This window comes from Eutrigla gurnardus (genome assembly GCF_963514095.1).
Source record: "Eutrigla gurnardus genome assembly, chromosome: 9".
NCBI classification, from domain to species: Eukaryota; Metazoa; Chordata; class Actinopteri; order Perciformes; family Triglidae; genus Eutrigla; species Eutrigla gurnardus.
Genome location: NC_139923.1, coordinates 16,739,641 through 16,764,543, shown reverse-complemented (window position 1 = coordinate 16,764,543; position 24,903 = coordinate 16,739,641). Strand labels below are relative to the sequence as shown.

Below are 24,903 nucleotides of genomic sequence, written 5' to 3'. Positions count from 1 at the left end.
CCCCTTTGTTACACACCATGCTACAATCACTCCTACGCACTTTTACTTGGCTGACACGCATCCACATGCTATCTGAATTCCCCCCTAGACATTATCCTTTATCTACTTTTCAATAAATATAATTTATTTATCTCTGAATCTTGTCAAGCCTCTTTTGTGTTGTGCCTTGAGCCACTGCTGAACTGAGGATACAATACGCTACATTATAAATATTTGTTCCAACTGTCAGCTTTAGGCTAACTATATTTCTTTAAGTTAAGTTAAAGCATTTGGACAGTATGAAACTTGTTTTATAGTGGAATGTGGACACAGCAGAAAGCCATGCATGTTTGCAAGTGCCTTAGTTAACTACAGTAGCTTTATAGGGCTAAAAGAATCCTTTCACATGCTGAAATGTTAGATTTTGAACTAGCCGCAGGCATTTTATTAGCCTTTAAGCATTTGCTTGCATATTGTGGTGCAGATTGTTTTCTTCTCCAGCGGGTGTGGTTTTTAGAGTGTGACGTTTTGCACTCTATGGAAGTGATGGTGAACGAAATCACATACAGCCTTCAAAGTTACCTGAAAGACATCTAACACAGTTACAGTTTTAGTTTGAAATCTCCCATTTGAGTTTTGTACTAAAAAGATTGTAAGATGAACATGTGATTTGTCGAACTCGCTCTAACTTTCTAAAGTACTTTCATACAGAACGATGACTGTGGTTTTTGTACATCGAAAACGATGATTTTCACACATTTACATGATTACTGTTTGAAGGCAGCCTTTAAGATACTTAACCAATCCTTTAATTAGCTTGCCTGGCTAAATAAAGACTCAACTTAACATATCACACAGCATCCTGAAACACTGAACAAAAAATGGGCAAACAGACTCAAACTACATTAAAATGAAATAACCTAAAAGTCTTAAATCCATTATAAACATGTTCCTCCTCTTTCAGAGGACTTGGTGGGACACAGTGAACCTAATCAACCTCAAACATGCAGCCATCCGCTGTGATGAAACAAAACTGCATTTTAAGAGCTTCACTCTTGCATTATTGATTGTTTACGGTATTTTTAGCAAGCAGCCTTTTGACGTCCCTGCTCCCACAAAGTTATGTAAGATTGTTATGAATAATACAACATTTGATGAGAAGAATTGCAATTGAAATGCTTCAGCAGGAGCACGGGGGATGTGCAGAAGATAGGTGAACATTTGCAAGGCTCACTGTGCATGTATCGTCTCTGTATTTGCTCTGGCATTTAATAATTCAACACTATGGGAACAGTTACAAACTAGGAGACTGGAGGCAAATGGGTTGAAATTAGTGTACCTGCGTGGCATCCAAGAAACTGACAAAATGATAAGCAGGACTTTATCAGATACTTTTGTTAAACCAGGTCTTAGCTGTTGTTGTGATTACAACATTCTGCTGAGGGGAAGTTGTTTCTTTTTTTCCATTTCTTTCTCCTGAAAACCACAGGAGGTGTGAAACACCAGCATGAGCTCACACTGCTCATGGTCTACTAGCTTCCTCACTGCAGGATGTTTTGTGTGTGTGTGTGTGTGTGTGTGTGTGTGTGTTTCACCACAACATGCTAACCTGCATATGTTTTTAATTTGAATTTATGGAGTTTTTGTCCATCAGTGTACATACATTACATACATTTTACAATCCCTCAACATGGGCAGATGACCTCTACACTCTCACCATGAGGCTTCAACAAGTTCGAAGAGTTTCTAATATGAAGCTGTTTTATATGAATGAGCATCTCATGGCTGCCCAGCTCATTTCCCTTCCCACATGTCTGTCTGTAAACCGGAAGAAGGAAGTGGTGGAGGCATATTATCTAGAGCCACATCTAAAATGTCAGTCAGACATCACACCTTGTCTTGACAGTGTGCCCCTTAACACTTTCACACCTCAAACATGATAACAGATGTTTTTAAAGTTAGGTTAAACCCTTGTAGAACTTTTGTTTGTATAGACTCCTGGCCTAAGTCTATATATTATATATATTGTTATCGTTTTATTTATCTCTCCATGCAGTCTGAATGCACAGTGAAATGGTCTTAAAATCATGCCATTTTATATCAAGACAACAACTACAACTACAACCAACAAAATGCTAACAATGACTAAAGGCCTGATTATGCTTCCGCGTAGTGATCACGCAACGGCCACGCAACGGCCACGCAGTTGCTTGGAGACCGTGATGGTTCTGCGTTGGGTTTACGTGTCAAAATGCAATTCAATGCCACACCGGTAAAGGGCGCTATGTTTTTTGTAAAGACTGACCGACTGACCGAGACTCTTGACGTATATCGTCGTTAGCCTCGTTAAAGCCTATTTGTTTACTTTCCGGCTTTAAACATCCACTATTTTTCGGAACTTGGTGTTTTATTTCTTTGTGCAAAAGCGACAAGGTGCAAACAATAAAACGAGGTGCAAACAATAAAAGTAGCCTTTTAAAAGTTTAAATGGCGGTGTTTATGACTGGAAACCGGATAGCGGTCTCCAGCGGATGTAGTTAGTGGACCAATCACAGCCATTGCCGCTGCGTTGGTGTTGCGTTGGTGTTGCTTCGCCTCGACGCGCGTCTAGGATTTTTGGGAGGTGCACGTCAGGCCCTTGCATTGGACGTAAGGGGGGTCCGCAAGGACGTAAGGGGTCAGCAAGCCCCCTTGCGTTGTGTCGACGCGGAAGCATTACTTGGGCTTAAGTTAATGTGCTGATGTTTAGCCTAGCTATTAGCTTAGTGTGCCAGCATGCTAATTGCTAATTAGCACTTGCTTATTTTTTATTTATTTTCTTTTTAGTATTATTTTGAGTATTCATTTTCTCCATCAGGACTTGGACTTTTAACAGGAAACATGCATTACACCTCACATGGGTAGTGGTGGGAATCGACCTCACTATTCACTTATGATTCAGAGGGTCACGATTAGATTATTTAATGATTCTAAATGCATCTCCATTTTGCTAATAATCGATTATAAATTTTACTGCATCGATGAAAAATCGTTCAACAAAGTGTTGCGATGCATCATCGAAACAATTATTTCTCCCACCTCTATAGGTGATGTAAGGTGAATGGTATAAAGTAAGAAAACAATCTCAGCTTGGCCAATTTCAGAGCATCATTGATAATACTAACTTAGATATTTTCTCTAATTAATATTATATAGGCTTTTCATTCATGAATTAATTAAATACACTATTACTCTACAACCAAAACAACGCAATTCAAAATGCATTCCACCTGACTCAACAAGAGCACATTCATTAGTTTTAGGGATCTTACTGGCTGAAGTTGGGGACATACCAGCCTCACCGGGTTCAGTCTGTAACACACTCTGTGGATGGGACAGCTGCCTAACACACTTTCTCATCCTTTCTCACCCGAGTAGAACTAAATCCTTTCTGAGAAAACCGGCAATATTTTCCAGGTCATTTTTTTTCCACATTTCCTTTGTATAAAAACAGGCGTGTTATGGATTCCACAGGTGGCCTCAACTCGCTCCCACGACCCCTCAGATCAGAGCTGGGAAGGGTTTCACCGTTGCTCTCATGGTGTGTTTGTGTGTGTGTTTTCTGTCCATTTTTGAGTGGGAATGGGAGTGAAGACTTTTTATGGAAAGTCAGGACACTTTGGCCAGTTCTCAGTCCTTTAAATGGCTGTTTGAGGGTAGAGACTCAAGGCGTTTTTACACAGAAGAAAAAACGGTTATTGCAGGTTTAAGGGAGAGAGAGGTACAACTACATGGTGAAAGGTAATACATTTATGTTAGGCTATTCTACACATTTTCTATCAATGCAGCAGATATTGAAAGATTGAAAGGTTGTTTTGTATGTATGCATTTGCATCTTGCTCTTTTTAAAATAAGGTAATTTTGGGAAGGACAGAACTTCTGTTCCATGGCATCAGTTTCTTATCATACTGTCTGAGCCTCTGTTTCACAGCTAGTCTAGAGGAAGGGAATAACTGTGTGTGTGTGTGTGTGTGTGTGTGTGTGTGTGTGTGTGTGTGTGTGTGTGTGTGTGTGTGTGTGTGTGTGTGTGAGAAGCATCAAGCCTGTGTGAGTGACAGAGAAGAAGAGTGACAAAGACAATCATACTCAGGATCTGGCTTTTGGCCTCTGTACTGTATATTCCAGTGTAGGTTGCACATTCCTGAGACCAGACCACATGACTGGAGGGGGGGAGTGGGAACAACCATTGTTGGTCTCAACTAATCAGTATATCAGATGGGTGGGCGGTGGAGCCAAGCTGTGTATCAGACTATATATGTGTAGCATTTCCTTCCTCAGACAAAAGGCCCTGCAGACATGAGCAGAGAGCTGGACCAAATTCAATAATATGTTGAACTGTCAAAGGCTTTGGGGACGGAGAAATAAATGAAAATCATTGAATATTATTATTCACAAGCGCAATGATAGACATCAGAGTAGTCTATCTAGGTCATCCAGGAGGTAAATCTAGAAGGCTGTATGGACGGGGTTCCTTGACTCGACAGGAAACAGGAAGTTGCAGAGGAAGAGACCTCTATCAAAAGAGCCTTAGAGAGAAGCGGTGGGGGTTGAGGAAGTGCCACAACAGACAAGCTCCTCACACGAATACAGAATCTCCCCTTCAGCTGACGCACTTTGTAACAAAACATTCGGCCACAATATGCATTCTTGAGACTAACAGGAATTTAGTCAAGCCACACCCAACACTGACAGAGGCCCTTTTGGCCATCAGTAACAAAGAAGAGGACTATTTTAAAAAATCGTTTAAAATGTTCCTCAATGTTAAGCAAATTACACTGCATAGCAAACTAAGATCTAAAGATGTCTAATTGTTATATATTGTGTGTGTTGTCTTATTTGCCCGTTTTAAAGACACATTTCTATTTAATTCAAATCTAATGGACAATAAAATAATCTGAAATTAAATTAAATGTGTGCATTCAAAGGGGAGTTTACTAGGGATTACATGGTCGGTTAAAATCTCTGTGTGTGAGACTCAGATGGATGGGTATCACATTTTTCTGTATGCGAATGCTGCGGTAACTAGAAATGTCACCTCAGCAAGTTTGTAGGGTACGATGAGCCTCTCTCCGACAGTCACCGTCTTCCTGGTCGTCAGCGCTTCCAGCAGCATCTCCTCTTTGACCTAAATAAGGAAGAAAGAAAAGGATGGTGTCACAATCAGGGTTTGGTGTCACTTACATGATGACACCAAACCCATGTAGCGTTGTGTTGTTTAAGTTATTTAAGACCCATTGGAGTACAATGAATGCACACAGTATCACAGATAAAACAAACATGTTAAGTATTGTACAGGTCCACCGATCATAGTTCAATTTAAGCTGAAGTTAGTATTTTTTGGGACATTATGGCGTTTTATTTGACACGTGAAAAGTGAGGAAGTCTTGGGAATAGTAGGAACAATAACATGAAGAAAAGGTCCAGCCCCATAATTTCCAAGGACACACTTTCATTAAAGGGGTTCTTCAGGAGTTTAATATTTCACATCCATAAGCTTGAGACTCACAAGAGGCAGGTAAAAAAAAAAAAAAAAAGAAGAAGAATGGTAGAAATGTAAGTAGCAGAGGATGAGTCTCCCCCCCGTCCCCCCAAAAAAAGCAGAATCTTACACTTTCCATAATGCATTCCCCACATTTGATATGCATTTTACAATTCAATTACTAAAAAAATCTTCCACTATTCATTCATATGAGAATATATTCTGTTTCCGATCTGTTGTTTATTTTTCATGAATACTTTCACACTGAACTGTATATTACACAGCGAGAAAGTACATTTTTTTCCTGAGCATTTGCACCACAATTACACCCTTTATAATGAGGCAACATACTCTGTTTGTTTTTGAGCAAGACATCAAAAACTCTGCCAAGGAAGCTTTCTTACAGGTGACTCCAACCTCTGACTTGATGGCAACATTTTCATAGTTTATCAGAAAATGAAATGTATTTGAACATTAACTTTGAAGCACATGTTAAGTTATGTATTTGATAACCCTAGGTAGAGAATACAGTATGTTTAAACCAAATAATTATTGCTAATTATTTAATATCTTTGGCTGTATAAGGCCATTGTTGGAAATATTGTCAACAATCCCATCAGTCGGTACCATTAGATTTAATCCATATCACCTATTTCTAACTGAGCTTTTTAACCAACCAAGCTGATGCTCATAATAACTTGGCTGCTTGTAACACAGTTGGCCAAGATTAGCACATAAACACAACAAATACAGTACGATACTATGTGCTGACTTCATGCAGACTCGTAATATGGACAACTAATGATGACAGGGTCACACACACACACACACACACACACACACACACACACACACGCACGCACGCACACGCACGCACACACACACTCACACACACACACACACACACTCTCACACACACACACACACACACACACACACACACACACACACACACACACACACACACACACACACACACACACACACACACACACACACACACACACACACTTCACCATCCACAAGGATTATGGGAGTGGGCTGAACAGCTGCTGCTGATACCACATGTTTGTGTGAATACATGTGACAGCATGTCTTTGTGTGGATGCCTGATGTCCTTATGAATAAAAGCAAAGGCTAATACCATTATGGATCTAATTTTGTCAACTGACTCCTTCGTAACAGCTTAGACAGAAACAGAGAAGTGTGTGTGTGTGTGTGCGTGTGTGTGTGTATGCTTGTCCATGTGTGGGGGGTGGCATAATCAGACTTCATTTCACACTGCCTGGTAATCCCTCGACTAAGAGCAAAGCCTATTCGGCAGCCTGGTGATTGGTCTTTAGTCGGTACATTTCCATGTATTAGTCACTTGGTAAAAGGCTTGTTCCCTCAGCTATGATCACAGCCGCCCTAATACCATAATACAAATACGTTTGTAAGCACTGGTTTGGGGTCAGTGCTTCTGTTATATGGAGATGTCGAGTCTGATTCTGAGTGAATCTTAAGCTCTGACAGATGCTGTTCTCTCTTTTCCGTGTTCGTAAAAGCAAAAAACAAAACATCTGAACAACTCTTTCATTTAAAAGGTACAGTTTGTAGGATTTATGGATTTATGTCGATCCATTAGCAGAAATGGAATATAATATTACTTTTTAGTTATTTATTTTTAAAATATAATGAATACTTAGTTTATTATTAGTATTTTTTATCTTTATTTTTTTATTTTGTTAAGGTTATCTGTAAACTACGACGGCATATTAGGGCCACGGAGCCAAGACTTGTGGGCAATTTTCAGAGTAAAAAACATTTTTAAATGGGCAAATTTGCCCATATAAATAAATTACCTTTTAGTAATACAGTAATTTTAGATGACTTGAACAGTCTCCTAGACTGTTTTACACACCGTTTCAACATGAATGGCAGTGAACAGCAGTAAAAACATGTAGGTAAAAAACAAGTTGGGTTTAAACGATTGAAACACAGCATTGTATGGTTACCGATAAGAAAATAAAACAGAAATCTTACAGTATGATATCAAAATGTATTGTCAGGTTGTGATAAATGAATAACATTTTTGGACTGGAGTCGTCTCAGGCTCAAAAAACCGTGATTCAAGATACTGTTTTTACAAACTACTCACCAATTTGCAGTTTGCACAGGAATGTTTCTGGTCAAGTAAAATCACTCAACTCTGCAGCTCAGACAATCCAGTCTGTCAGCTGTCCATCAGCTCTTAGGACCTCTACTTCCTCTTCCAGTTCCACATCCACAGGAAAAAGGAAGTCCTGTTCAGTTTCATTCCTATTCATTCATCAGTCCACACTCGTGCCAATCAGTTCTCTTCCTTAAAAGTGCTTCACATTAGTGTACCATAGTAACACTGAGAGTAGTTGTTCTCATCCCATCCTGTCTAATATGTTATTTTACATTACTGACAGATTCCAACATTGGTTATCTATTATTAAGCCCTCACTCAGAGCCAGTGTGTGCATTTTAGATGAGCTTTCCCTTGAAGTAATTTCGGCCTTGCATGACTCCCACAAAACTGCATTTAACAAACCTCAACAACCTCTTTCCGACATTAGAAGATTCAGGGTCTTCAGATAGGGTGTTAAAATAAAGTCATGCATCACCAATAAAAAGAAAGTGCTAAGTACCTCTGATGGAGCCTGTCTGCTCTGTAAATCCATCCATTCTCAAATCCCTTATCAAAAGGCACTCATGGGGTAAATCATAGTAAATACATGCTTTTCTTTCATGTTAAATGAAAGGCAACATTTTACCCCAATCTCCCAAGAGTTTACACCAATTAATGTCAAAAGCTTGTACGATTCTTTCTTGTAAAACGCCCTTTTAAATAGTTACTGCGTTCAACGAACAAAACTATCAGTTATTGTTTTTTTTATTATTTGCCCCTCCAGGCCACTCCTCACATTAAGTAACACTGATTTTCCATTTGTTGACCCCTTCTTTGTCACAACGAGTAAGCACGCTGCAGCAGGAATGTTGCCAAATTAAAGAGTGCCTTAAAAATGCTGCTTCAATGTGACTCCTTGTGCGTTTGATTTCATTAAGCTATATGTCCGCTTCACTTCTTTCTTCTTCTTCCCTTTAAGAATGTCCCTGGGGACAAATAGCCATTGCACCAACCAACAGACATCCAAATAAACTTGAACTTAAAACACTAACCCAGCGCATGTGGCCAACATGTGGTTGGACTCACATAACTGCCACTCTGGACCTCTGGAGAGTCAAAGAGACCATGTCTGGATGTTAAAGCGGAACCCTGGCAGGCTCTCTGCAGTCATAACATCCCCGTTGTGCTGTTGACAGGAGTCTCTGTCACACTTTGGACATTGTTTTGTCAGCGGCTCAACAAGCACATCCGGCTAATCGTTGAAGTTTGTAACAAGGACTGGGAAGTGCCACCATCCCTCAGGCCCAAGGTAAATCAGAACAGCTGTGTGTGTGTGTGTGTGTGTGTGTGTGTGTGTGTGTGTGTGTGTGTGTGTGTGTGTGTGTGGTGTGTGTGTGTGTGTGGTGTGCACTCAGTGTCAAGAATGAACTCAAATGCAACACATCACAATTTGTGAAAGGCTGTGTGGCATGTTAGCCCATGCCAGGAAATATTTTTTCATGTCTCTCATCATCTTCAGACCAGTCTAATTAGTGTAGGTTAATTACTACAGTGTTTAGATTGAGGTCAAGAAAATATACAGATTAAAGCCTAAAAAAAACTTTAGTTTTAGTTTAAATTTAGTTTTAGTTTTTTTTACAACAAATGCTGGGGTTATATATGGTAAATTAAAAATGACAAAAAAATGAGGAACAATGAGCCAGTAGGGGGTTGTCCAAAATGCGTGTATGGTGTAGTATATGAAGCTGTTTTACTTCTACAGTTTGCTGAAACCAGACTGTCTTGATTTCAACTTTATTTACAGAGACAAAGTGCTGCCACTCAGCAACTAATCTGCTTGCTAAGATGCAATGAGATAAGTCACAACTGAATTGTGCGAGGGGTGACCATCCAACAAGTGTCTACAAAGTTAGTGAGGTTACACCTGACAGGTCAAGGCAAAAATCTACATCTGGTTTACAAAAACCTCATAATGTATTTAATTGTTGAAGAGGTAGTGAGGTATGACAGATTCACAGTGATACTTAAACAAAATGGTTAAAGCTTGTATCAGTGTCTGATTTAAAACCATTAAAATATGATTTGACAATGCAGGTGATATTGAGACAGTGAGGACTTGCCCATGTGACAGCAAGCTGATACAAAAGGACTAAAAAAATGGTCTCGCCACCAACAGCACTTTGTGGAAGCACTGGATGGTTGGACGACTCTTTGGGACCTGAAGCACCTCTTAACTTCTGCTGTCACCACAAGCTGTGCTTTTATGCAGAGTCCTCAGCTCTTTGAGAGGCTTTTCTCTAAAGTCCAGGTATGGGAGGTAAACTCAATAGGAATCAATATTTCTCTCACAGTGTTTAAAAAAAAACACAGCAAAACGGAAACTAATTTGCTCAAATTGAAGCTAAATGTCTTATAAAAGTTCAATAAGTCTGTGTGGTGCTTTAAGTATCTCCAGTCGGCATTAAATGGAATAACTTTGGGAGACGGAACGGAAAATAAAGTTTTTAGGGAGAATAAACAAGCCTTGTGGTCAAGGCCCGCTCCAGCTCTTCATTTTATTATCCTTTAAAGTATTTAGAGTATTGTATTTCGGCAGAAAATCAGCGAGACAAAAAGTATTGTTTCCTGACTCCGCATGTCATATGTGGTATTTTGTATTGGGTTTTCAGTTGTAAACTGGATTATCATTTAAACTTAATAAAAAAATAATTTTGCCACAAAATGTGTTGATGTGTTACCTTACTGTTGACCGACACTTGATAATACGATGAAAAGGCTGCATTATGCTGCTCACCTCTAGCAGCTCTGAGACGATGGGCAGGACCTCTGGGTTGCAGATGTCGATGGAATCGTCCCTGTAGGTCTTCTTCTTGTAGCGGATGTTTCCCAGGTGGAGGATTGCTGACAGCAGGGAGAAGATCCTGACAAAGGAGAAAAAAGACACTTATTGTTAATACGTTACATTATATTTGAGGCAACTCAGCTACAGTCTTACTGATTTTTATTATGAATAAAAAGATTTCTGTGCTCAGAGATTACCGACCATGACACCTTTATTACAGCAACTGGCACAAAGAAAATCTGATTCCATAGTTATCTTTAAATAAGGCAGTGGATAAGAAAAAGTGGTGTAAGTTTTACTTGTGATGCCTGAATAACCTGAATTTACAAAGTTTCTTAACTGATGCCTTTATTTACCACTAGCGGATGACCTCAGGGAGATTTATCTCCTAAACACTATAAAGATTTCAAGGAGTAGTTTGACTCTTTGCAAAATATTTGATTTGCTTTTTTGCTGGGGGTTAGATGAGAAGCTCAATATCAATCGTATGCCTGTTTGTTGAAGACATAAACTGTATATAACAACTTGATGCTGCCATTGTGACTTCGCCCATTGGTTTGCGTCATAATCTTGTTTTTTTTTGGTCTCTATCACAGCATTTTGAAACCAAAAGGGACATAAGCGGGTGGAGCTAAGTACAATTGAATAAAGTATTAAGACAAAACACACAGACCGCACAATGTTGTGGTGACCTGTCAATCAGAATGTAGTCACTTCCTGAAATATACCCTGTTTAATAATCTATTGTACACTCAATTAGGGCTGGGCCATAGAGAGTAAAAAAACATGATATTTTTTAATATTTATGTTGACCAAATACCTCAATGTCGATATTGCTATGATATATTGTTTACTAAGGTAACAAATTTAGTGAGAAGTAGGATCATTTACTCATAGACTTCTATAATATATGACTGTTTTGAAACCAGAGGAGTTCATACAGCCATTCAGTATGTGTATGAGTATGTGAGAAACAAAGAAATGAAATGTTTTGAGAGAACATCACATGAAGAGGTGGCGTAATTACAGAGTGATTAGTTTTGTTACCATTGCTAAACCACATGTGCTGTGCTGATAATATGTTTATATGCCTGACCCAGATTCTAACAGAGGTCCTGTGATCAGTTACATGTACACAAGAAGAACAGTTGAATACATCACGTAGCTCATCTTACTGTTTGCGTGTTGTGGGTAAGAACCCAACCATCTCCATAGCCAGCTGCAGCCGTTCAAAGTCATGTTTCAGATCCTCTCCTTCCACTGTGAAGCAGTCCTGCTGATGTCAGGTGGAAACGCATGGACACAAAAAAAGAGAGGAAGACAGAGAGACATCAGCATCACAAAGGATTTTTAATGAACACACATACACCTGACTTAAAGCTGATTGATAACAATTGAAACTATTCCATTACAGATGATGAAGCACTAATGGATGTATCTAGCTAAGCTAAATGACTGCTGTCAGATTGATACAAAGAAAGTGAAGGATATTTTTTCTCACTTTGAATAGTTTATTTATGACATAATTGGGGAGAATGTCAACTCATTCAAGTCAAAAGACCAAAGCCCAAGTGAAATGGTTGGTATCAGATTAAAAGTGCAGTTGAAAGTCTTGTGGGTTTTCTCAAGTTGAGTAGAAAGTCATCAGAATCATGATGTGAGTCCAAATCATGTGACTATAGTCCACACCTCACTCCTCCGGCAGCAAAGGCCACATCTTTGATGGATAAGACCACCATGACTACATGTTGTCATGGTTGTCTGACTCAGCTCAGCCGATGACAGTGATTAAATACTCAAATGTTACGTTCACTTTGAAATTAAAGAAGCACGTCACAATGTCAGAAAAGAAAAAAACTTTTAAAAAAAACAACACAACAAACAAAACCGCAAGCCAACTCTGTTTGCAAATGTTCTTGGGAAACCCTGCTGTGTGAACACATCTCTGTATAACTGGGAGAAAATCTCAGAAGTCATTTATTGCCAGTCCAAGCAATGAGTGTTCTATCATCTGCTGCTTTTCTGCTTTGAGCACAGCAAAGCTACATCTAAAGTATTCAAAGCCTTAATGTAACATGCTTTACCTATTAGCATACCGTATCAGCATTGATCAGTTATTAAATATACAATTACTTTAGACAGACTATCAATACAATAAAAAAACACAATAGAAACTTTCTTTTGAAGTAAATAACTGCAATGTGTCCCAAAAAAAATCATTAAACGGTTACTCAGGGTAACAGGATAATATTGATAACATATAATAACAAGAACAATAATAACCGGGGCCTACTTTTCAATAAACTACAATCGCATTGTGCAATTACACTTGAGTCCAAGTCCCAAGTCCAAGTCATCATCTCTGGTAACAACAGGGAGGCACTGATGTGATTGAGTGATAGTAAAGGGGGTAAAGAGTGAGGATGTGTATGTTTACAGTGTGTGTGTGTGTGTGTGTGTGTGTGTGTGTGTGTGTGTGTGTGTGTGTGTGTGTGTGTGTGTGTGTGTGTGTGTGTGAGTGAGTGAGTGTGTGTGTCTCCTCAGGCCCTCCGGTCAGTCAGCGGCAGTGAGCCTCTCTGTAATCGGCACATATCACCATAATCCACATTCTGGATTGGCACTTCTACGCTTTAACATCCAACACTACTCAGCCTCTCCATTGTTTTACTTTGGTTCTGAAGTTGTAAGGAACTGCAGAGCCAAAAATCTGCGTTTTTCTCAAGTGAGCTTCTCCCATCGCAACAAAGGGGTCTTGAGGCTTTTTGAGCTACGGTGATCCCCGGGAAAAGACAGTTTTCAAATTGCCTGGTATGGTAGACTTCAGTGCTAAGCAGCACAATGTGATACGCTTAAGGAAGCTAAGGAAATAAAGAGATCAATTTTGGCCAGTTGTGATGGAATACTTTGGTCGAAAACCAAAACCTTGGCTGATGGTACTTCTTGAGTGCAGTAAAGGGATGATTAATAAACAACTTATTATTAAACAAAGAACCCTTTCTCACTCACGACTTGAAATTGTAATGTTATGCCAGTTGCAACACTCCTGGTGCAGGGTTACAGCAAATTGAGCCAAGTCAAGGGGCCAGCTGACGTAGTACATGTAGCTTTTAAACAGATCGCTCATGGATCCACTTAAAAGTTATGCAAACTCAGTCACGGCATTCCTGTTACTTACCATGACTTAATCAGGATTAATGTTGTCAAGGCACCTGGTCAAGCACAGCATGCCACTCCGTCACTAGACATTCCACACAACCAAAAACCACAGACACCCAAACAGGCACAAAATGCAAAAACCAACAGCCTCAGAGTCCGAGCAATGCAAACATCCAGACAATGTTTGGTCTTTGGGATCATTAGTCAAATAATAATAATAATATTTAGATCTATTTTTTTTTCTTAAATCACATTGGTTTGTTGTCTATTTTCATATGCATCCAGAAACTGTACACACTTGTCACTATTTAAAGTACTGGGTGTCTCTATTTACTGCAGTCTGCCACCCACGCATTGACCAATGGTAGAGGGCAAAGGTTAAATAGGCCCATAGGGCTGGTTAAATGCTCAGACAGCTGTCAAAAGCGACTGAACTTTCTCTTAATCTCTCTCTCTCTCTCTCTCTCTCTCTGTATGTGTGTGTGTGTGTGTGTGCGTGTGTGTCAAGATGGTGACATCATCTCCTTGGACGGTGGGGTCACAGACTGATGAGGTCATTGACTGACCCTTGAGGGAGACAGTGTGTCAGCAAACAGTGAGAGAGCATGGTTGTGTGAGGTAAAACTATGAGAGAGAGCCAGAGAGTCAGTGATGTTAAAGGATTAGTTCAACATTTTAGGGAATACGCTTATTTGCTTCCTTAGTGAGAGTGAGACGAGAAGACTGATATGAGAACGATCTCATGTCTTTTGTTAAGGCAATGGAAAATAATGTGTATACCCTATAGCAACTTTTAACAGCATGGCAATTCAAAATGCATGCAAAGAGGTTAGAAACCAAGAGGTACTTTCGTGTTTTTTTTTTTTTTAAACTGCCCCTAGATGTCACTGCCCCAGTGGTTGGCATATTTATTAAAATGCTTAAATATTTTTTGAAGAGAATAGTTAACTGAAAACCTGCATTTTGACTTTTAAACATTCCTCTCTGTAGGCTGCATAGTGTTGTAGTTTACTTATTCTCAGAGGACAGCAGCTGATTCACAAAAGTTACAAGGATTTCAAATGGCAACCCTCAAGTCAGATTTTATACGAACCAACTCTCATGTCAAGTGTCCTATTAGGATATACTTTATCCCTTAACCACACAAAACAAATCCCACTGACCAAACATCACCTCCTCTCAGGTGGAGACTTGTAAGACAGTGGCTCAAAGACCGGTGAAACGGCAAAGACAAACGCACACAATGGACCACACATTTACAGGGAAGTTTCAGGATGTGACATCTATTGACACTACCATTCTCAGTGTATAATATTGGCTGGTGTTACTTGAAGTTTAAATCCTGAATTTCATTGTGTTTCGAAAATAAAAGTTGTTCAGCTGCAAAATGGCTTGTCCTATACTAGTACATATTTTTATTTGAACTATAAACCTTTATATTTTCAGTCATACCTTGTTTTTGATCATATTTATGGTCAGACTTAATTTAAATACATTTAAAAAATCCAAGACGTTTTCCCTGGAGGATAAATGCGTCTGCAAGTCGCTGAGAGGAAGTCTCTGACTTGACATCGGCAACGATAGAGTAACCTCGAGGTTGGTGTTTGAGTGGCCTGCCTGATCTGAACATCAGTGGTGCTTTGTTGCTGGACTTCTGTGCTAGTCATGAATTGGCTTTGACTAACACCATGTTCTAGCATAGGGAGGTGCATAAGTGTACCTGGTACGAGAACACCCTAAGCCAAAGTTCGATGAATGGTTTTGTGGCCATATTGTCAGATCTGCTGCAATATATCTAGGACACTCTGGTAAAGAGAGGAGCAGGTGGTTGAGGATGGCTGGTGGGCAGACCTGGTTGTCTGGGGCTGAAGGCTGTCAAGCTGAAGAAGGAGGCCTTTCAGGCATGGCTGGCCCAGGGGTCTGTCTTGAAACAGCTGACTGGTTCCAAGGAGAGAACACTTTGAAGAACTCCTGAACCCTACTAACAAGTTCTCCAAAGAAGATGGGAAGTTTGAAGACTTGGGGGAAGGCTCGCCCATATCCCTGACAAAGGTCACCAGGGCATCAAAAAAGGTAATCGCGGCAAGGCCAGGGTGCTTGATAGGAGGTTCCAATCGATTGTCAAACCTTGATTACAGGAGGAATGATGTGGATTCTGTACTGTCCGTGGACCAGCTCTTTACCCTTGCAGGTCTGTTGAAGGGGGCAAGGGAGTTTGACAGTGGGGGGACAGTGTCCCTCCGGGCATCCTGTGGGGGGTAATGTTGGGATGTAGGTTACCAGGGACGTTTCAACAAGCCATCCGGTGCTTATATAATCGAAATGAGAGCCATGTACCTATTTTTATAGTCCAGTGTCAAATAGGTTCCCAGTGGGTGTTGGCCTCCGCCAGGTTGTTCTTGTCACCAATCCTGTTCGTGATTTTCATGGACAGGATTTCAAGGTGTAACCAGGAGGAGGAGAGTGTCTGATTTGAATTGTGTCCCTTCTTTTTGCAGATGATGTGGTTCTGTTGGCTCCTTCAGTACATGACCTGCAGCTTGCACTGGGGAGGTTAGCAACAGAGTGTGAACCAGTTGGGATGAGGGTCAGTAGCTCCAAGTCTGAGGCCATGGTGCTCTACCGGAAAACATGGGCTGCACCCTCCAGGTCGAGTGAGTCGTTGCCCCAAGCAGGGGAGTTCAAATATCCCGTGGTCTTGTTTACCAGTGAGGGTAAATTGGATTGTGAGATAGGTCAGGTGGTTTGGGGCAGTGACAGCAGTGATGCCGGCATTGTACCTGACCGTTGTGATGAAGAGGGAGCTGAGTCAGAAGGCAATGCTCTTGATCTACCAGTCTACGTTCCAACCCTCACCTATTGCCATGGTCATCGAAAGAATACAGTTGTGTATACAAGCAGCTGAAATGAGCTTCCTCCGTGGGGTGGCTCAGCCTAAGAGATAGCGTGAGGAGTTCAGACATCTCAAAGGAGCTTGTTGATCCTTTGGATTGAAAGTAGCCAGTTGAGGTGGTTTGGTCATCTGATCAGGTGTTCCAGAGGGATTATATAGCATCTAGCCTAGGAATTCCTTGGGGTCCACCCAAAAGTAGCTGGAAAGCGTTGCTGGGGAGAGGGACGTCTGGAATGCCCTCCAAAGCCTGCTGCCCCCGCAACCCAGCCATGGTTTAATGGATGGATGGAAATTCATTAATTCGGTCTTTATATTGTCCGTTTTTTATTATTGTTAGTGGTCGAGTCCCATGCTGGACTCGAATTGCATATCGACGCATAATTGTAATCCAATATTTGTAATTTCATCTCATTGATCTACGCCTCACTTTAATGCAGCTTTTTATAGCATATGTATTAAGTAACTGCTAATGTAAAACCAATGTTTTTTACTGCTATTCCTTCAAATTAAAAGGATTTCACATGCCAAACTCAGGGTGGAGTATTATAACTTTTAATAACGGCCCTTGCAATAAATGTTTGTTCATGTTCTGTTTGTGCTTTTTTTCATTTATTCTCAAATATCTGCAATAGTACTTGATAAATAATTTAGTTAGTAATAATTTAGATAAATAATAATCCCTACTGATTAACATGAAAAATATAACTTAAAAAAGGAATAAGTCAAATCCTTAAAATTAAAAATGAAGGATTCCTCCACAACTGACATCTGCAAGGGTATTCACACTCAATTTTGCTTACAGCCCCCCCCCCAAAAAACTTAAACTTTAGCCTTAAAAAAGTTTATTTGATATTTTTCTTCTCTTGAATTTGATAACATGCTACTGGATGTTGTTATTATGATTTATACTCTTTAAACCACTAACCTTTCTACAGTAAATAATCCTACAGTGTGTCAGATAATACATGTGGCTGTAATTGTGGTGGTGAAATCCTGAACCTTCCCTTCAAAGACGGACGTTTCCAGGTTTGATGTAATGAACTAATCTCCCAACAGCAAAGCATCCAAATGTTAGATTAAAGGGATTACTTAATGTTGGACTTTTATTTGGTTAATTTGTTTAACTTATTAGTGTTACTTTCAAGGAGATGTCTCCTTTTATTGGTAAAGTGTGAAACACCTTCAAAAGTACTTAAATATCTGAAGACAAAAACATTTAGATAAAGTCATTACATTTAAGTATCCCTTTAAAATTTTCGTTTCGCTTGACCAGCTGAGGTTCAGGTCGCGGCCATCGTAAGTCCACTTCAGTGAAAACAGACGTGTGAGCACAGACGTACAAAAACAACTTCCACATGATACTGACCAGATCTGTTTCATAGTAATTGTCCCAGTGGAGTTTGTGTGATTTCTTAGTCATCTGGAAGGCAGAGCGGGTTAAGAAGGCAGGAATTACACAGAATAATATGCACAGTTAAAAAGCTACTGTAAAAAAAATGACACATGCTGTTAATACGTGAGAAGAAAAATACTAATACACACGCGCGCGCACGCACGCACGCACGCACGCACGCACGCACGCACACACACACACACACACACACACACACACACACACACACACACACACACACACACACACACACACACACACACACACACACACACACACACACACACACACACACACACACACACACACACACACACACACACAGAGAGCGAGAGAGAGAGCTGCAATTGAATCCTTGATGGTTCAAGGATGCGAGATCAGATCAGATTCAGATCTTTTAACTAGAAAAAGCAAGTAAAAGCATCAATACAGAGTAAAAATGACTTACTTAAAAAAGTACAGAAGTAACAATAATTACGATTGATATAGTGTGGAAAGAGCATTTCACTGTTGAAGCTGGTCAGGCTGGAGATAGTTGATTATATGTCTAGTACAATGTGTAGGTGTGAAATAAGTATAATATTTTCCTCTAAAGTAGAAGTAACATACAGTACATTTGAAGCACTCAAGAAAATGCATCAAAATGTATGTACCTTCTGTCAATACTTCTCTATGAAGTACTCTTTATTGGTAGTGGGGGGAAAAATGCAGATGCTTCAAAGTGCATAATACAAGATTGGGACCATTTCAATTGCCTCTCAATAGCTCTCAACATGGCGACGCCTGAGTTGGTGGTTTGTAGCTAACAATATTAACAGTAAAAACTTCAGCAAATGTGCTGACAGAGAGTGTTTACCTGAGGAGGGCATACATTTCCACAACTCTGTCAGTTACAAGGCTAAACCAGCAAATTAAGATGAGGCAATGTGTCACATTTGCTTTAAAAAGATATCAGTGAAGTGAGGAAACACAACTAATCTTAAAAACGCATATGATAACAGCGCATCTTTCGGTGGATGCAGGACTAGAAAAATAAAGTGAGACAGCAGGGTTAAGCAAAGACAGCTGGGAGTCCCAGAAGCTTTAGTTAATCATACCAAATACAACCTTGACAGTGGCCGGCGCTCACAGATTCTGTGAGGAGATATTTGGTTGAGGAGATGGTACCAGCCATGTCAATACAGACAGCACAGAGAAGCCGATAACAACATGTAGAGAGGGACGGTGACTCCATTCTCTGCTCAGGTAGACTTTACTCCTCTATATCTTTACATAGCAGATAGTTGTTTGCTGCTTTATTAATACTCTGAATGGTGTATATTGCTCTTTTTATGATATGTTGTTGATATGCTGTTCGTCCAGCAGATATAGAGCAATGTTTGCATTAATTTAGAGATGTGTCTGTGGCCACATGATAAATGGAAGTCCAGTATTCATTCTCATTTAGCTTTATTTTTTTTAGTCTTCAACAACCCCCAACTACAAGAAAATACCTGGCTCTTTAGCTGCTAAATGTTCCACTGTGTTCACCAACAAGTAGCTAACTGTGTCTTTCTGCTGTTTGGAGCAGACGTAGTGAGCAGTGAGGTTTTAGAGATGTTTCAATGAAAACAGCTGCCTGCTGCAGCCAAAATTGACTTGGATGAATTACTAATTCATTATGAGAGTCTTAAGAGTGAACCAAAACAGTAAAATTGTGGGCCAGAAAGCTTGAGCTGAAAAGAACTATAAAGCTGCGTAAATTGTATTGTACTTATGTTTCACCACTTACAGACTGACAGACACAGATGAACACTTAGAGACCAAAATCTCTCAGAGAGAAGAGATAAATATGGGGAATCACTTTGTTCCTCTGTGTGTGTGTATGTGTGTGTGTGTGTGTGTGTGTGTGTGTGTCCTTCTCTGACTATCAGCATGCTTGCATGCATGCGCGCCGACAAATGCGTGTGCACACAAGCACGCGACCGCCATCGCCGTCTGCATGAGAGCAAGTCAGCGCTAGATTAACTCCTGACTATTGCTGTTGCCATGGAAACAGAACTGCATGGTAACAGCAGCCAGCAACAGAAGATGAAGATGAGAGAAAGGGGGGTTTGTTGTCGTGGGGATTAAGGGATGAAAAAAATGTTACTTTTTCGAGGGAAAAAGATGAACAAAGGAGGTGTTTTTTTTTTTGCCACAGGAAAAGGGAATATGAATGCTCTCACATCTGCTGCCAACGCACACAGATACTGTAGTACATGTAAACAAGCACAGAAATACACAGCCACACACGCACATAGTCACAGATGCAGGGCTGACATTATTTTGTAGCTGCTGCACTCAACATAGCGATATATCCAACAGAGAGAAAACCACTCGTACCAACAGATTTGTTTTTATACTGCGCATATGGGTGATTTAAGAGAATTTGTGGAATTCACCAATGTGCTCAATGAAAAAAAATATCTGAGTGGTAGTGTCTATCTTCACAAGGAAGAGACACTTAATTGGAATAAATTTGGAATTTAAATAGGTGACCACAATAAAGGGAAATTTAAGTATAAAGCTGCTAAACAGCTTCAATGTAATAACTATAGGAGCAATTCTGCACAATTAATTTACATCCAATATAGAGGCTTGTTTTGCCACTGAAAGGCTCAGTTATTATAAGTGTCTGCCCTTTATGGAAAAGACGCTACAGAAAAATAAAATGGTCATGTCTCGATGGTACCCCACAGCTGACAACATTCCACAGGAGGGTTAAGGCATTGACCTTGCATGGTTAAGGTTTGGATAGATCATCAGGCAGCATCGTGAGAGTTCTTGCAAACTGTGTGTTACCACCTAGAAACGGCCAAATAAACTTGTTTCTTTCGCTTGATCCGCAAGAGGTTTGTCAAAAAAATCGATACTCAGAAAATAATTGCTACTAAAAATCGGATTTGATAATAACTTGCAACATTATCAACTTTTTCCTTCTCCGCCCCTTGACGCATAACTTTCCAGAGCACTGAGAGTAGCGCTGCTGACAGACAGCGCCGTCTATCTCTAGCAGCTGAACACATGAACTCTATTTCACGTTCACAACACTGAGCTGACTGAACACAGCTAGCGCTGCTGCTAGAGGGCCTTCAACACCAGTTTTAGTAGAAAATGAACAAAGCAAAAGTGGAAGTATTTAGCATATGAGGCTAACGAGCAGGGGAAGGCTAACAATGTAAACAAACTATGCTAACGTGGTGTCGATGAAGTCGAGTAGTACAATAAATGTGGTGAAGTGTATTAAAGACCGACAACCTGGTCTTTATGGGGAATCTGAGAGTCAGTAAAGCTCCTGTTTTCATCAACATTGAAGTTTTTAAAAGTTAAGTAAAATTGTGCATAATCATTATAATTGAGACAATTGTAGTCAGATTGCTAATTGCAGCCATCACCTCTAACTGGAAGAATTTTATAATATTTAATATGCAACACAACAGAATGGCATGGATGTATATCAATGTGGAGTTGGTCTATTTATATTTCTATATGCACTGAATTCTGTGTTCTGTGTGTGTGTGTGTGTGTGTGTGTGTGTGTGTGTGTGTGTGTGTGTGTGTGTGTGTGTGTGTGTGTGTGTGTGTGTGCGCGTGTGTGTGTGTGTGTGTGCGCGTGTGTGTGTGTGTGCGTGTGTGTGTGTGTGTGTGTGTGTGTGTGTGTGTGTGTGTGCGTGCCGACCTGGTTGAGGTAGTGGTATTCCTCAGGTTTGAGCAGATGGAAGGACCTCCTCTCCTCTTCGCTGGCTCCGGCCAATAGATAGTAGAAAACATGGTAGTTCCTACAGACAAATGCATAAACAACAAGTTGGAGAGTATATTTTACAGGACAAAAAGGCTTTTCCTGTATTGATTTCTTGAATCATTTTAAATTCCCTTTGAGTTGAACTAAGGACCGCAGCTTTCACATCTTTTCACTCTGACAAAACAACAATGAAATTGAGATGAGTACAGCTGCTAATATAGCCTCTTGAGTTGCAAAATATGACAAATAAACATTTGTAACAAGGTAACATTTAATATAAACCCACTAATAAATAAAACAACAATTCTTAATTAACATTTCCTAGAATGACTAGATCAGCTACCAAAAACAGTTGGCTAGCTGGCTGGCTGGTTTAAGACACAGTAGTAAAAACATTGTACAAACATTGACATGTGCAGATCAGGTTTCTAGATGATTACAGTCATTTCAGGGTGAAGGGCACTTATTTTTACCCTAATCACAGCCATTACTGACATGAATACAAAACTAAAACCTTGACATAAACTAACAGTAAGTAAATACGGACCCTAGCAATGCAATTCTGTTGAAACGGTCTATAGGCTATCCTAACCCTAAATATTCCACCCTCCAGACCATTCATTCTAGCATTAACCATCTGGATGGCAGAGATAAAACACCCTTTCAGGTGGTCAGACCTGGAAAAAAATTGGCTGATGACTGGATAATGATACTGGTAAAGCTGCTCCCACTGTTAATGATCATCTGTTAGTGAAGCAAATAAAACATTATATAAACAAACAAAAAAATCATTACTAATAACTGCTGGTAGATTCACTGAATAGCAGCCCTTCACCTGCACATAGTAGCAACAAAGTCGAGCATGACTGAAAGGCTCAGCTAGTTTTTATTGTCTTACTCTGAGGTCGTATAGAGGCAACCTGCCATGAGACTGAAGTTAAGATTTAGGATAGTAAGCAGTTTATCATGAGTATGCCTGCTCTCCCACCTCTCTGCTTCAGGTCTGAGATGTCTGGGGGGTCTGTCATCAGGATGGAATAGAAACCCCAGGCCAATCAGGCTTAGAGGAATTAGATTACCAGTGAAGGATTGTGTATGTGAGGACGTGTGTTGTCTTACAGAAGAAAGATCAGGGATGTGGGTACAGGTGGAAATTCCTATGCATGTGTGTGTGTGTGTGTGTGTGTGTGTGTGTGTGTGTGTGTGTGTGTGTGTGTGTGTGTGTGTGTGTGTGTGTGTGGAGAAGATTCAAACAGTGTCTGCTAGTGTGAGTGGGGAAAAAAGTTGTGAAAACAGGCAGTGTACCGATCTATATGAACTGCAAAAATAATAGTTCTAATGTGTAAATAATATTAATAAACAATCAATCATCAATCTCTTTGTGCATTAAACTCCTCCAGGAAACCTGTTAGTTTGCAGTGTTAACTTCGAGAGTAAAGGGCAGAGGCCGGTTTCAAATTAACATCTGATATATCATCAGCTCACAGAGGAAATTATGGTTATTTTATTATTGACTGTTCCTTTCTTTATGGCTGGGTTCCAAGCTAAGCTGGGTTAAAACGGATCAATTCTTTACAGAAATGTTCATGTGGATTTTTACTTTTAGAGTGAAAGTAAGAAATAAAAATAGATAGTGCATGCAGTAATCAAAATCAGCGGTGATAAATTCCCAGGTAATATCATCAAACTAAAATCTGACATAGGGGGAGGCTGGGACAAAATCTTAACATATCATAAATGTGTTCACTACATGACAATAACACTGTGGTAACAGAACCAACCGGGTGACAATATGTGTACAAGGAATCTGTCTCAGTGATGACATGATCAGCACCCAGTCAAAAGTATTCAGAGATATCACCCACAATCCCCGCTGAGAGTCTGATCTCCACCCACCTCTCATTGTGCTCCTGATACACCAGACGGGATTTCTCCAGGAGGTACTTCTCCACATAGGCTCTGAAAAATAAAACATACACACAGACACATGAAAGTCAACAGAGCCATGAGAGATAATATCTGTTCCAGCTCTTATAATAAAATCAGCTGACATAAAGTGAAGAAGATTGAATTACAGACTTGTGTAACATAAACATATGAACTACTCTGTCTGGAGATATCTCAATTGCTGTTGATTGACACACCTCTTATAGTAGTATAATAACATACTAACTCATGGAATGGCAGTACCTTCCACAAAAACTATGCATATTAAATGAGAAATGAATATGACACTGTATAATTTAACACATTTCTACATACCTACCTTTAACCTCTTAACATTATAATGTCCGAGGTTTGATTTAACCCAGAGCTGCATCAGTATTTTAAATCATTGGTAATCTTAAAAAAAAAAAAAAATATATATATATATATATATATATATATATATATATATATATATATATATATATATATTTGATGAAATTCTCTTTTCATCCTGACTGCAATTTACAAATGCACTTGCAAAAAAAAAAAAAAAAGTATATGAATTGAATAAGAATTTGGTATATGTGGCTGTTTCAGGCCTATAATGATTATACATGCCAGCCTATTATGACCCTATTACATACATTATAACATTTTAGGGGTTAAGGTTAAGGGTTATGTTAGCAGTTATGGTTAGGGTAAGTCCTGAAAACACAACTGTGTGTATGTGTGTGTGTGTGTGTGTGTGGGGGGGGGGGGTCTCACCCTCTAACTGTGCCACTCTCCTGGTAGTTGACCTGGATGAACTTGCCGAAGCGGCTAGAGTTGTTGTTGTGGGCCGTCTTGGCGTTTCCAAAGGCCTGAGGAGACAATGGAAACACATCAACATGTAGACAGGTGATACACATCTGTACAACAGTGAAACAGAAAAATGTAGACATCCTTTAAACTTGTCTGGCAAGGCAGCAGAAGCTTTAATTCTTATCAACAAGTTATAGCAAACAAATATTTCCGATCATAGGCTCTTCAAAACCCTGAATTTCTACACACAAACTTTATGATGGAAATTAATCTCTGACCCAAAGAGAAAAAATTATGTTCCGTCTAAAGGGGAACGCAACCAATCACAGCACTGTAACAGAGGTCCCAAGGCTAGGAAGGGGCCCACAAGAAGCACACACACAAACTCACACTCCGACACGTCAACCACTGAACTGCCAGATTCCTATAAAGGCAAACACATTCACAACCTGTGGGAGTTTGTGGGCATTTCTGCCACACACGCATACACATG

The 24,903-nt window shown here is 39.8% G+C and overlaps 1 protein-coding gene across 3 annotated transcripts in view; it reads right to left on the bottom strand.

The window, feature by feature from the left end:
- LOC311018744 (unconventional myosin-IXAa-like) overlaps positions 1-24,903 on the bottom strand; it is a 114,002-nt gene that overhangs the window by 37,777 nt on the left and 51,322 nt on the right. For 2 of the 3 annotated variants that reach the window (XM_084017810.1, XM_084017812.1), the window contains exons 3-9: positions 24,375-24,469; positions 23,577-23,639; positions 21,618-21,717; positions 17,892-17,945; positions 11,652-11,752; positions 10,429-10,555; positions 5,054-5,143 (exon numbers count right to left, since the gene is read on the bottom strand). In XM_084017810.1, coding sequence (XP_083873936.1) covers positions 5,054-5,143; positions 10,429-10,555; positions 11,652-11,752; positions 17,892-17,945; positions 21,618-21,717; positions 23,577-23,639; positions 24,375-24,469 — 630 coding nt within the window. The remainder of the gene's footprint in view (positions 1-5,053; positions 5,144-10,428; positions 10,556-11,651; positions 11,753-17,891; positions 17,946-21,617; positions 21,718-23,576; positions 23,640-24,374; positions 24,470-24,903) is intronic. The other variant, XM_084017811.1, reaches the window with a different exon arrangement.